Source organism: Carcharodon carcharias, chromosome 20 (assembly GCF_017639515.1).
Source record: "Carcharodon carcharias isolate sCarCar2 chromosome 20, sCarCar2.pri, whole genome shotgun sequence".
Classification (NCBI taxonomy): Eukaryota; Metazoa; Chordata; class Chondrichthyes; order Lamniformes; family Lamnidae; genus Carcharodon; species Carcharodon carcharias.
This window is the reverse complement of record NC_054486.1, coordinates 72,188,921-72,204,074: the sequence shown is the minus strand read 5'-3', so window position 1 is coordinate 72,204,074 and position 15,154 is coordinate 72,188,921. Positions and strand designations below refer to the sequence as shown.

Genomic DNA, 15,154 nt, shown 5'->3' with positions numbered 1-15,154 from the left:
TGCAGTTCTAATGCTTTATTACAAATCTGAAAATTACATACAAGAAAGAATCAGCTTGTATACCTGAATTAATAATTAAACCCAGTAACAACCTTGGAATCAGTCAGTACATGAAAGGCATTTTATACGCAGAAATTAAATGTAAATAATGTACCCTGGCAGGACATAAATATTGCATATGGTTAGCTGACACAGCTTCTAGGGTTTCAATTCAACATTGCCTAAATTATTTAAAATCTCTTCATCTGGAAAGTAACATTTTTGGCTTTATTAGTCCGAGAAATCAACAGGCAAAATAAAATGCATACAGGTGATCAGCAAATAAATACTATACACATTTGTAAATACACCAGAAATTGCATGTAACAGAAAACATATTCAGAAAATAGAGTCAATTACATTTTATTGGTCTCAAGTACGGTATATTTCAATAAAATCATGGATAAGAAATTTTGATTTTTTTATTGAACTTCATACTTGGATATGATCAAAGATCATCCACTATGTTGCAGAATCCTTGATTTTCTATCAAGGTCGCTTTTGTCTAATGTTTAAGAAGCAATTGTATTGGCTCTAAAGCAGCATAGAATTTATATTTAAACTCCAGTGACTTAATCTAAAGGATTCATACATATGTAAAGAAAAGTATTATATGATCCTAGGTTTTTAAGCTATAATGTGTTCACTCAACAAAAATTGCTCATCAAAAGAGATTTTTCTCCATCCAAGCATAATTTGGAAATACTTTGCATGTTAACTACAATTTTTTTAAAAATACAAAATCTACATTGTAGAAATTAGTTTTCTAGGAGACCTAGAAACTCGTTAACCACAAAATGGTCCCAGGTTTAGTACCATGGCCACCTGTCAACTTGAACATTCCTTATCCATTTTCATGCTATGCAGATATCAAAAAATGATAATTATAACACTCAGGAATGAAGTCAATGACTTCCTACCTAACCCTCACCATGGAAGATTTTTATTTATTATTAATTTGCCAATTCTTCAAAAATTGAGTTTCTAACTTTAAAGACCTAGGCCCTGAAATTTTATCAAGATATCAAAAATAGCAGTGCTTAGTGCAGTCAAATAATAAAAAAAGAAAATCTTGAATATTAGCAAGGTTAGATCCTAGGTGCACAGAATGTTACTCCAGTCAATGCAGATTATTTTAATAAAATGTTAATTGATTTTTGTTAAAATCTGCTTGTTATTTTGTTTCTGGTACAAAACTTTCAGCTGTGCAATGATAAAAATTCATGCAATAAATAAAATCAGAGATTGGGACATTTCTAAACTGCCATATTTATCTATATTGGTTAAAACTGCTGTTTTTAGAATAACAGTCAGCCACTTTAAAGCAAGCAGCAGGATTACTGGGACAGGCTGGACCAGCCAACATTCCAAGAACAATGATTTTGAAAAATAGGGGGAAGAATCGCAAATACAAATTGCTAAACAGGATAATTACAGCACAAATGGTGACTGTGTAAACAAGGCCCATGTAAGTGATTATAAAATTATATTGGACTACTATATTCATTTGGATGTGGAGGGTGATTGGCAGGGAAGCTGAGAGTACTGAAATTTGCTTGGAAAAAAATAAATATGCAGGGGAAAGAAAAATAGGTACACCTTTCCAATGGCCCTTGTTATATCCCTGTTTCCTTCATTCCCCTTACCCCTTCTTTGCAGATTATATAGTTACAGAATGATTGGGGAAGATGAGGTGCAAAAATGATTTCCATTCTTCGTAGAACAGTCCCAGAGTTCAAGGCACGCACTTTGTCATCAGGAAATTTGCCTTCCGCGCAGAATTGTGTCCGACTAACCATTAGCCTCATAAGGAGTTGATTGGACCAGGTCAGACCCAGAGCTGGTAACACTTTATCTAATAAGCTGCAAAACAATTAAGTAACAGATATCAAATACAGTAACGTAACCAGCAATCATATTTATAAAATACAGCTCTTTTCAAAGGATTCCATAAAACATTCTGCATAATCTATGCTTTACAAACCAAATAGGTTTCATTTTTCAAATAAGCCAGCTTCTAGAAATTCACGAGTGTAACTTCAGTCTGATTTTTCTTCCTCTTCATTTGATTATGTTGACTATTAAGAGGTCCTACATAAACAATTAGCATTAGTGGTTATCTCTCCCCTTTTCTACTTGTAGGAAAGTTCCTCATCTTTCCTACAGTCCTTATTTCGTTGACTTGGCAGAAACGAGAACTCAACGTGGAAAAGAATGAGCACAAATGCATCATTTTCTACTCTGTGCCACAGCTTACTGATAGATACATTTGCTGTGCTGCTGAGTTACACTTCTGGTAAAAATATCACATCCTGCAGCATGTAGGTAAATATGGAACAATTTTAATTTACAATTGTATAAATGCTTGTAGCAAAATTTTAGTTAGAAATGAGCAGAAAATAGATGAAATGTTCAAAAGCATGACTGAAGATTCAGATTTCAGGGGGCATTTAAATAGGGAAAGATTAGCAAGACAGATAATTTAAGTACCATCACAGTACTGGGCAAGATGGCGGAAAGCATGATCAATGGTACAACACAGATGATGGGGGGCAGATGGGCATGGACAATGGACAATAGACCAGAGTTGGAAGAAAGGAGTCAGTGCATGTTTTTAGGGCTGAAGACTGTAAAGATTAGAAGAACCTAAGTCATAGAATGACTTGCAACTGAAAACAGAAATTGTGGAGTTGATATGTTGAAACGTAGAGAAATCATCAAGGCCCATATCAAACGGTAAGAATTGATACAAAAATGATATGGACAGGAAAGTTCTGGATTAGTTGGGGTTTATGAAGTTTAGGAGATAAGTGAGAATATTGTAGAAAAGTTATGTCTAGAAATGGCAGGGACATGAATTGGAGTTTCAGCTATAGTAGGGATGGAGACAAGTAACATTTCACAAGTGAAAGTAGGTTGTCTAGGTGACGGACCGGATGTGGAATTTGAAGCTCGGCATTGATCAGCAAGATATAGATCGTCCAAACTTCTGGATTAAGCTTAAACTGGCACTCATGAAGGAGGAATGGGCTTAGAAGTTAAGTGTGGAATTTCTACCACAAACAGAACAAAATGGCTTTTGTCCTGTTGATCTTGGACTCATGCATGACTTTCTATTATTCACTGAGCTACCAACAGATATGAATTCAAGGCTAGAGTTGGAAAGATAAGGATGGGTATAGTAAACATACAAACTACATGTTGCCTTTTGGCAACATTGTATGTAAGCTCCAAACTTAGATATTGGGAAGGGGTATGATATAGATGAAGATAATTGTGCACACAATTGACCATTTATTCATTGAAGAATCTATCGCAGATGTGCTGGCTGCATTGAAACAGATAGGAAAGGAATTATATGCAGGCAGTGCATGGAGAACAAAACTGGGGGAAGACAACGTAGTCAATGTTGAAAGGCACAAGGAGTTCAAGAAGGTATAACTCACTGTGATCACAAATTGCACAGAATGTAGTAAATAACTTTGACTAGAAGGTTCTCAGTGTTATGAATGGGGTACAATCTAGATTGAGGAGATAATGGCCATCAATTTCTTAATTAGAGTCAAAGAGTATAATTTTAACATTTCACTGAAAGGGAAAAATTCTAAAAGTAGTATTGTTCCAGAAATCAAGAAGTTCAGACTGTGGTAGGACTAGAGTTCTAGAAACAATTGCTTTAATTCTATAGATGTTGGCATATAAGTCAATCTTTGAAACCTTGAAAAATCACTCCAAAAACAGGGGTCGGCTTAAATGCTGAGCATAAAAGTACACTGCAGTGTGTGTGGATGGTTGCTCTTTTGAATCGTCATTGGCATCCAACGCAAGGAGTGAGCATGTCTTACATACCTGCAACACAGCCTGTATCGCCTGCTTGATCCCTCACAGCCAGTTATAAGGTTTCAGTAAGTAAACAAAAGCATTTGTGGGGGTTAAAAATTAAGGCTGACTACTAATGGCTGAATAGGTTGGGGGTGGGTGGTCAACTTATGCGTGGAGTATATGCAAAAACATGATTTCTGGGGCTGGAAAAATGAGGTTGTCTTACATGCTGTGATTTATGGCATCTTCAACTGCTAACTCTAATTATATTGCTTCTTTGACAAAGGGGAGGCAAACGCCCTGAGCCCAGGCCTCTTCCAACGAGTCTTTAACCAGGCACCAGGGGATATGCAATCTGGGATGACAATAGTCCCTCCCTGCTGGAAAATACTTGGACTACTCTTCATTCCTTCTCTATCTCCTCCCCATTTTCTTCCATATTAACTGAGATGTGGGTGTCCACACAAATGGTGGGTTGGGGGGTGGGGGTGTGAAAGAGGAGATGGAGAAGGAATTAAGAATAACCTAAGTGTTTTCCAAGAGGGAGAAACCATCATCAGACAAATCATCCCAGGTTATCAGAACTTGGCCATTTTGGAGTGAAATCAAGAAGCATTATTTCACAGAGTAGTGAAAATCTGAAATTCCAAGTATTTTCCAAAAAGGCTGTGAATGCTGGGTTAATTTAAATATTTAAGATGGAGATTTACAGATTTTAAATTAGCTATAGTTATCAAGGGGTACGGATAAAAAGCAAGTCAATGAATTTGAGATTTGTTACAGGTCAGCCATAAAGAAACATTTAGTTATATAGTGCTTGAAGTACCTTTAAGGTATAGTCACTGTTGTAAATGTAGGAAATGTGCAGTTTGTGCACAAGCAGCTCCCATAAACAGTAATGTGATAATGACCATATAGTCACTATGTGTGATGTTGACAGAAGGATAAACATTAACCAGCACACCAAGGATAACTCCCCTGCTCTTCTTTGAAACAGTGCCATGGGATCTTCTACATCCAATCATGATGGCCTCACCTGAAAGACTGCACCTCTGACAGTGCAGCAATTCCTTAGTACTGCACTGGATTGTTAGCCTTAATTTTTGTGTTCAAGTCCTGGAGTAGGACTTAAATCCACAATTTTCTGACTCGGAGATGAATATGTTACCAACGGAACCACAGCCTAACTGAACGGTGGAATCAGCTGAAGGAGCTCTATGACTCACTTGCCGTTCTGCGAACAAAGTCAGGATTTGTGTGTATGGAGACAACATCCAGCTCTAACTCAACCATGGGCGGAATCGTCCCAGATTTGTACTAAGTGTGGTAACAGGTGGGAAAAAGGACATTTTACTCGCTGGCTACAATGACAGTTTTTTGTGTAGTATTGGCCCATTCCTGCCTGCTTAATTATGCATTTCCAGGAAACACGCCAGGTCGCTGGTGGGGCATCCTTCGATTCACCCGCTCCGCCGTCACCTCAGGCCTTCAGTTAACCAGGCAACATATTTAATGGCCACCCCTGCAAAAAGCTAGCACTCTCCAAGGGATAGGAAGGTGATAGAAACTGATGGCTGCCAAAGGGAGGAAACATGCAGCCCAGAGATTTAGCGATGCCTTCCTCAAGCACCTACTGGACACAGTGGAGGCCCGTCACAATGTCCTCTAACCCAGTTCTGGGTGAAGGCCAACAAGCAAGGTCACCATTCCTGCATGGGAGGTGGTGGCAGTGCTGGTCAGCACCAACACTCTGGGGAAAAAAAAGTGGACAACCACCCAGTGCCAAAAGAGGATAAATGATCTTCTCTGTTCTGCCAGGGTAAATCACTCTTCTCATCACTCTTAATTCACACACTCACAAACCCATCACACATCCACAGGGATCTCACTCACTGCCAGTTCAAGGGACATCACCATTCACTCGCTCTCGCACAGACATCATTTGCTCTGCGGAATGTCTCCTCATCCTATCCACAGCACCACTCACCACCCACACATGCCAGATATTATCATCTAACCTGGCAGGTGTCCTGCTTACACTCCGTTCACCTGTATTCATGCAGGACAAGTTGGCACACATCAAAAGGGAGAGGTCACAGACTGGTGGAGGAATGCCTAAAATCAAGGTCCTCATGGACTTGGAAATAGAGTCATCCAGCTGGGACCTAGCTTTAGAGTAGCCTCGGGGTCACAATCTGATTACCTGAATCGTTCTTGTGCCAATGGGGAGGTTGGCAGTGCTCAACCAAGTGAAGATCCAGCAGCGTAACATCCATCAGACAATCATGCTGCGAGTCAGTTCCCCTGGTCCGCAGTCCCCTACCACGTACTAATTATCTCTTGTTGCTTTCGCAGACACATCCTGGAAACAGACGAGGTGGTCCACGTCCCCGGTCCTTGACTCAAGCTCTGAAGAAACCTCAGAAGAAGAATCTGATGATACCCTCATTGAAAACCCATCACAGCATTCATCCACACCCACCACCAGCACAGAGAAACACTTCGGTGGGACCTAGCTTTAGAGTAGCCTTGGGGTCACAATCTGATGATCCACAACAGGTGGCAGCAGGGACCTCCCAGGTTTCTGGCATTCAGAAGACTGCTGGAGACTAGAATTCTGCTGAGTCATACCGCAGTTGCTGGAGCTGCGAAGGCACACTGGGGAACATCAGGAAGGAATGTCCACTGCATTCCTCCGATTGCAAGGCACGAAGGAGGAGGCCATCCACCTTCAGGCTGAGGTCATAGCGCCAGCATGACAACGCACCAAGGTCAACACTGGTAAGATGGCGGCCACCATGGAGACCTTGGTCCAGGACTGCTGCACAGGCTGAACTCCATTGCTGACACCATAGTTGGCCTCCAACAGTGTCAACGCAAGAGGGGTGCAGGGCAGCTTGATCTCAGTCCAGCTTCCCCTTCTCCTCAAGGAGTCAGCCCTCAGCCACCGATAGGGAGGGGGGTCAGCAGATGCACACCACGGGGTCATCCACCCAAGTGACTCCGAAGTATCCGACCCATTCGAATTCCCTCTTCCTGTGACCCCAGCAGCTCCAGCTCTGCAGGCCGAGGAGGGTGCCACTGCCACACAGGAGGACCCTGAAAGCAGGCAAGGGTCCTCTAGAGAACGCCTGTCAAGGTCACTACAGACAGGGTGTAGCAATCAGCAGGCTGCCTCCACCTCCGCTGTGGATGCCAAGAGAACACCAAGCAGTAGGGTTAGAAAGATTAAGAAGATGTAGTTACACAGCCTGGGCACGGGTGTTAGTCACTTGTACGTAATGCTCATTATTGCAAATAAACTCCCAAGAATGTATCCTTGCCTATGGCTTCTTGTTCTGATGAGCAGTTTGTGTCACTCAGATGTAAAACCTTGGTCCCTGCACAAGATGAAGGCAGGTGTCTCAGTCCAGGGCTTCTTCCCTGTGCTTTGTGCAACCTTCTCTGCACACTGAAGGTGTGCCTTCTCACTCACTGGACACATTGATCATGCCTGCACCTCGAAGGGGCTCATCATTGCTGCCAGAATGTCCCGGACCGGCGGCACAGAGTTCCATCCTTGTGTGTGTGCTCTCAGCACCTTTGAGGTGTGGCTGGCTTCCCCATCTCATCAGCATCTGCTCCCGGTAACAGTGTGGTCCTGAAGGGTTCAGATCACGAAGGATGCCATAGCATCAGGAGAAGTTAAAGTTTCCTCACTGCATCTCTATGAGATGATCCCGTTCACAGTGCGCAAGTGATCTGCTATCAGCCAGATAGGAGTCAGACATTCACATAAGCTATATGAAGATCTATGGAATGCCCCATTGTATATCATCATCCTCCTGGAACATAGGGACCATGGGCATCTGGAGCCTCAGAGGACATGTACCCTGCTATCAGCCAAACAGGAGTCAAACGTTCATAGATGCAATGAGGGGATCTTTGGTGTCTCTTCACTGCATGTCGTCACCAACCTCCACAAATCTAGCAGCTATGAGGGCCTCTTGAGCATGGCTGCCTCATCTGGCCAGTGCGGTGGCCTCATCGCTGTCATTCTTGTCTTCGAGAACCTCCTCACCCTCATCCCATTCCACATCCTCCTTATCGGAGGAAACATGCGGCCCTTTGATCTCCTCAGCTAGCTCCTCTCACCGTTGCAGCGCCAAGTTGAGAAGGGCACAGCAGGTGACAATGATGCGTGACACCCTCTGTGGACTGCATTGCAGTGGTCCAACCAGACTGATCCAAGCACCTAAACCTCATTTTCGACTTCATCTGCTCTACCAAAGTGCAAATTGCAGTATGAGCCTCATTGTACCTTCCCTCTGCTACAGTCTGAGGCTGCCACACAGGAGTCATCAGCTATGTCCTCTCTGGGTAGCCCTAGTCCCTGAGAAAACCCTGCAGCCTCTGTGGACCCTGGAAGATGTCAGGGATCTGACACTACTGAGAATGTAAGAGTCATGGACACTCCCTGGTAACCGTGCACAGACTTGCAGGATGTGTTTGTGGTGGTCACACACCAGCTGAACATTCAGCGAGCGGAAGCCCTTGCAGTTGATGTAATTGACTACTTGTTGCCCTGGAGATGAGCACCACATAAGTGCAGTCAATGACACCCTGCACCTGTGGGGAAACCTGAGATCTGGGAAAATCCCAGCGCTTGTTTCCTATGCATTTCTCCTGGGATTTGAAAAGCCAAAGTTGTGTGCCTTCGCGAATATGGCGTCCTGGATGCATTTGTGTGGCGGCTTGCAGTATCCCACAGAGGTCACCTGTGGACCCCTGAAAGGACCCACTGGCATAAAAATTGAGCGCCATGGTCACTTTCATAGCCACTGGAAGTGGACGTCCTCTATGTCACCATGGTGGTAAATCCTGCAGCAGGTGGCAGATGTGACCGACCAGTTTCTTGGGCATGCAAGTCTTTGGTGACACTGGTTCTCGGTTATCTGTAGGAATGATGAGCGTGGTCTATAGACCCTGTGTCTAGCTAGGCGCCGACCAGCAAGGCTTGCTGTTGCTCTTCAGCAGCATACGCAAGAGTCCCAGCTGTCCCTTCTTTTTGAGGGTGCTGCTCCTCCCTCTGTCCAGCCAGGCGACTCTATCACTCTCTTCTCCTTCGTCTCCGCTCCCTGTAAGGCATGAGGCATACAGCTTGGTCATCAGGCTCCTTGATCCTGATGTACTCCTCCTGCAGGATGAAAGAGAGATGCGTGGGTTAGCATGGGTGTACTAAGAACCTCTCTTGGTTAAGTCTGAAGGCCGCTAAACACATCCCAGAGTGTGCTGGCCACCACTTGGATGGCCAGAGTTTAGTGTGCTGCATAGCTGCCTGAAACCCCACCCACCTCTGCCCCACTCCACCTGACCAATTGGTGGCAGCTTCGCCCACTGTACTGGATGCTGTGCTCTCAGCTCAGGTGCAGGCATTCTCCTAACCTGCATTGTAAGGCTGAGCTGTTAGTTTGAACCATGGGGGAGACTGGTCCAAACCTAAATGATGTCATTGCAAGGGGCTGTGAGCACCTCCACCAGTGACTGCTCCGTGGCCAGCTTTAGCAAGGAGATTGTACAACTTGCCCAGATGTCCAATCATTCTGCATTCCACTAAGACACTCATTAGTTTGCAGGCTGTGCTCGAGAGATGAAAAGCTCTGGAGCATGTGGTGGCACTATCTTGCCTCTGCATTGTTTGTGGGCAAATAAGCTAGGGACTGACTCCAAGCAAAGCAATGTGGCCGCACCTGAACTCAGCTGCTGAGCAATGATCACTTTAAACAAGGTTTCCCTAATGAGTGGCCGCTTACCTCGCCTCGCTACCCAGCATGTGTTTGAGCACTATCAGACCAGGCTGCCTTGCACCACCCCCCCCAAACTCACCTCAGATGCAGTGAAGCCCTTGCCCCCCACAACTTGCCTCAGTGTGTTGTCTTGCCGCCCCAACCACAGTGCAGCCCTTGTCCCAGCACCAAACTGTCAGCCAGCCAGGAAAAAGCAACTTGCCTGTGCCCTTGCCTGAATGCGCGGCGCCTCAACGTTGAAGTTGAAAAGGCAACCCTTGTGAGTGCTGCGCAATGTTAGTGTGCATTCACCTTAGAGTTCCTCTCAAAGTTCAGCTTGCCAGGTTCAGGCCTTTTAAACGTGGTTGTGAAACAGGTCAGCGTGATGTGCCTGGATGATCCAGCGTGCGGGGGGATGATTCTGGCGAGCAGGGCTTATGATATGCAAATGTATTAAAATGATGTTCCTGATGTATAATGGCAGGAAAGATGGCCCACCATTGACAGGTGGAGTGGATGATCGCAAACTGGTTTCACAACGGCATGAAACCAAAATTTTGCCTTCCTGCCATACTGTCCGCTCATGCCTGCCATGATGCCCGACACCAACGGGGCAGTAAATTCCAGCCCATGTCTCTGACTTGTCATGCTGCTCGTCAGACATCCAATCCCCTTAACAAGCAGAAATTTCCTCCAAATAACATCGGGAAGAATTAATCCATCGGACTACATTCCTTGCCTGAAACTCTGACGCCTAGCCACCATCCATCTCCCAGACAACTGTCTGAGGTTAAACAACTGTTCGCAACCTTAGTGTCATATTTAACCAAGAGATGAATAATGAGCACGTATCCACCCCATTACACCAAGAGATGAATACTGAGCACATATCCACCCCATTACCAAGATTTCCTACTTCCACCACAGTAACATCACCCATCTCTAACCCTGTCTCAGCTCATCAGTTGCCGAAATCCCTCTGAAATGCCTTTGTTACGTCTAGACTTGACTAATCTGGTTGGCCTCCCATCTTCCACCGCCATAAATGTGAGCTCACCCAAAACTCTGCTACCCACATCCTAGCTCACATCAAGTCCTGTTCACCCATCACCCCTGTGCTCAGTAACCATGGTGGCTCTTGACCCAGCAAGGCCTTAATTTTAAAATTCTCTCCTTTTTTTCTCTCCTTAATTCCTCCATGGCTTCACCCCTCCCTATCTCTGTAATTTCTTGCTGTCCTACAATCCTTCAACATAACATAAATAGGAACAGGATTAAGCCATATGGCCCCTCAAATCTGCTCTGTCATTCATTCAGTATGATCATGGATAACTTTCTGCCTCATTTTCACTTTCCTACCCACTTCCCATATCTATTAATTCCCTGAAAGATCAAAAATCTATCTATCCTACCCTTGAATATACTCAATCATGGAGCATATACAACTCTCTGGTATTGAGGATTCCAAAGACTCACAACCCCTCAGTAAAGAAATTTCTTCTGATCTCAGTTCTAAATAATTAGCCCCTTATCTCAAGGCTCTGCCAGTGTGTTCTAGATTCCCCAGCCAGGGCAACTACCTGTGTCTACCCTGTCAAGCCCTTTCAGAATCTTGTATGTTTCAATGAAATCTACTCCTTCTTCTAAACTCCAGAGAGTTTATACTCAAATTTTACCTGCCTCTTATCATCATATGACAACCATCTCATCCCAAGAACCAATCTAGTAAATCTTCACTGTACTATCTCCAATGCAAGCTTATCCTTCCTTAGAAATGGAGACTAAAATAGCACACAGCACTCCAGCTGAAGTCTCACCAAAGCTGTATACAACTGTAGCACGGCTTCCTTGTTCTTGTACTCTATTCTGTTTGCAAAAAGTGCCAACATGCCATTCGCCTTCCTAATTGCTTGCTAACCCACATGCTAATTTTGAGTTCCTTATACGAGTACACCAAAGTCTTTCTGAACAACATTTTAAAAGTTTTGCATGTTTTAAAAAGTATTGCTTTTCTATTCTTACCATTCTTAATATTAATATTCTTAATCTTATCACACTTCACAATATTGTACTCCGCCTGCCACTTTGTTAGCTATACACTTGACCTATCTATCTTTTTGCAGCCTTTTCATATTCCCACCTTGCGTTGCATGAAGATTTGTCCGTCCCTATTTGAATCAATTCACCATTGGCAGCCATGCCGACAACTTGCCTGGGCCCTAGGCTCTAATTCCTTCCTTAAGCCTAGCTACCTCCTATAAGTTGTTCTTTAAAACCTCTCGCTTTGACCCAAGCTGTTGGTCACCTGTCCCAATATCTCCTTAAGTGGCTCGGTGTCAAATTTTGTAACACTCCTTTAAAGATCATTGGAACATTTGACTAAGTTAAAAGTACTTTATTGTTGTTGTATGTGAGAAATTGTAGTTGTCATTATGAGTCTTCTCACTTTATGGCAGAGCAAGCTGCTAATATTTTTTCAATTTAAACTCTAAATCTCTGGTCGAGATATCAAAAATGTCTGAAGTGGTTTTAAGTACAGGGGTATTTAGAAAACACGTTTTAAGTGCAATTTGAAAGGGATAACAGCTATTATCTATATTCACTCAAGTTGACTAATATTGACTAACAATCCCTAGATCTCCATATTACATAGGATTTTACAGCACAGAAACAGGCCATTTGGGCAATGAAATCTATGCAGTTGTTTATACTCCACACAAGCCTCGTCCTACCTGGTTTCATCGCACCTCATCAACATACCCTTCTTCCTCAAAACAAACTCCCCCTTAAATGCATCAATGATAATCGCCTCAGCCACTCCAGTGAGATCCACATTTGTAGCACCGTCAGAGTACAAAATTTCTCCCAAATTCCTTATTGGATTTATTAGTGACTATCTTATATTTATGGCCCTGGTTGTGGCCTCCCCCAGAAGTTGAAAGACTTTATATATGTCTATTCTACAGAACCCCTTCATAACTTTGTAGATCCATCTGGTCACCTCCCAGTCATCTCCTTTCTGCAGAAAAGAGCCTCAGCCTGTTCAGTTTTTCCCTAATAGTTTTATCCTCCCAGTTCTGATATTATTGTAATCCTTTTTGCACTCTCTGGTGCTTCTTTATTCTTTGTAATATGGAGACCAGAATTATGCACAGTACACTAAATGTTGTCTAATCATGGTTCTATGCAAGTTCCCTGCTTTTGAATATTATTCCCCTAGAAATGGATCCAGTGCTTTGTTAACCTGTTTTGCTACTTTTAATGATTTGAGAATGTGTACCCCTCGATTCATTTTCACCTCTAATCCATTTAATATCTTATGGTTAATTCTCACATGCATAACATAATATGCAAATAAAAACATTTAGTAAAATATATTATACTTACCCAAAATTACTCTGAGCCAAAGAAGAGCCACTTATTGCATCTGCTATCTGTAAGAGATAAGCAGAAAAATCCTTCCAAGTTAGTTTCTGTTGAATCACTCCAACCTTTCTTGGTCAAATATATTTTATACCCAATTTACCCCACGTGGTTACCAATGATGGCAAGAGAGGTGATGGAGATAGCCCTGCAAATAAACAAAGCACCACCCCTACCCTTTGAGATAGAAGGGTCTGGACTTTGCTCAGTGCCTCCACTGGACAAGGTCAGGTACTGATTATTTATCCTTTCATGTTTTATTTTCTTGACCTAAATTATTGGTTACATATTACCAAGTCATCAAATCTACAAATTTTACAAGTTTTTCTGCTATGATGGTTTAATGGTACAGCAGCTGCATCATTTTTTTTAAAAGCATTGAAACGACTGTCATGGTCTGACAGCTATGCATACAGTAATTTTATCTACACTTAACATGTATCTCATCTAAAAATGTAATACAAATAACAATAAATTTCAGAACCCCAGATCATTTTCTATTAAAAAAACCGATGTGTATTAACAAATGCAGTTTTGTGTACTTAACATTTATATTACTTTTTTAATTTCACTCAAGGCATAGGAGTCACTGTCAAGACTGTCATTTATTGCCCAAAGAAGAAAGTTCTTGAACCACTGCAGTCTGGGCCATTAGCGAGTGTTCCAGGACTTTAATAGTAACAATATAAAACCGGCAATATATGTACAAGTCAGCATCATATGTGACTTGGAGGAGAACTTAGAAGTAATTGTGAGCTTGTGAACCTTGCCCTTCTAGATGGTAGAGGTTGCAGGTTCGGAGATGCAAGAATACCAAAGTGTGCGTATGTGCTTAAGCAATAGTATGCATTAAGTGTTAGTTTGGAAAGTACTACCTGATTGACACAGATGATGGGGCTGCTGAACCGGTGGCTGAGTTGATGGAGCATAGCTCCAAATTTCTGGAGGCATTTGGCCTTGGCAATGGAATCACTGGCTCCAAATTCACATCTGAATAAAGCTGCAACTGAATCAATCACCACCAGGCGTATCAAGCCTCGTGATAATAATATCGGTAACCTTTTGCTAATGCAGTGATTTAACGAATCCTGTCAAAAACAAGTAAAGAAGTGGACTGACTTTTTCAAACATTAATATCACTTTTTACGTGTATACCAAAAGAATAAAATAATCACCGACATGTATATTATGTACACCCTCAGATGCAGCTACATCATCCTAGTAATCATTTTGCATCCAATTAATTAAGAGATTCATTACAGGGTACCAGTTCTTTTAACTGTTTCCTATCAGCAATCTCAACTGCTCCAATACAAACAAAGGAGGATTCAGTGAATGAGGATGTAGTCTGGTGACAGAAAAGATCTCAATACTGGAATTACATTCAACATGTTTACAGAACGTGCAGAACAAGGTCATTCCAGACAACAAAGTCAATGTGGACAATAGCAAGAAATTGAATAAGTTGTTGACCCTATTAATTCTATGTCAAACTGAATTCAGCATGTAATCAATCCTGAAGAAGTCTTTGTAAAGTGCACACACTTGAATTACAATGATATTACATCTAATTTAACCAGCTGGAGATTCTTGTAGTGCAAATCCAGAGTCAGGCTGCCTCAAGGGCAATGTAAAACATTTGTGTCTACCTTTTCCAGCAACGGGACTGATTACCTGGCAATGAAAAGCTTAACCTTGTAACAACAGTAGTTGTATCAATTATTACACCTGTCACTCTAAAGCAAATATGTATGTATTAACTACACTGAATCATCTGCCCATTGCAGGCATTATTAAAAAGAAATAGCTCAAATAATTCACAACAAAATCAATTTGAAGACTTCCATGATCAAAGTTTTAAAAGTAAAGTTAGTTTAACTTTATGAAGCATACATCAGAGACTCCATTGTGAACTTATTTTGTACTTTATCACAGCAAAAAAATCATTTTCTTATTCATTTCTATAGAGTTGTTTTTTTTTAAAAAAAGAATTGTACAATTTTGTATCCCATGCACACTTATTCACAAGTGCAAATGGTAAACGGTAACCTGTTTGTTTCCTTATACTAGTATATCATACTTTAACCTACTGTTATACAGTAAAC

At 42.3% G+C, this 15,154-nt stretch overlaps 1 protein-coding gene across 3 annotated transcripts in view; it reads right to left on the bottom strand.

Annotated features, from left to right (window-relative positions):
- Positions 1 to 15,154, bottom strand: part of xrcc3 (X-ray repair complementing defective repair in Chinese hamster cells 3) — a 29,702-nt gene continuing 14,548 nt past the window's right edge. For 2 of the 3 annotated variants that reach the window (XM_041213910.1, XM_041213909.1), the window contains exons 5-7: positions 13,925 to 14,137; positions 13,014 to 13,060; positions 1 to 1,902 (exon numbers count right to left, since the gene is read on the bottom strand). In XM_041213910.1, the coding sequence (XP_041069844.1) occupies positions 1,656 to 1,902; positions 13,014 to 13,060; positions 13,925 to 14,137 (507 nt within the window). In that variant the 3' untranslated portion in view covers positions 1 to 1,655. The remainder of the gene's footprint in view (positions 1,903 to 13,013; positions 13,061 to 13,924; positions 14,138 to 15,154) is intronic. The other variant, XM_041213911.1, reaches the window with a different exon arrangement.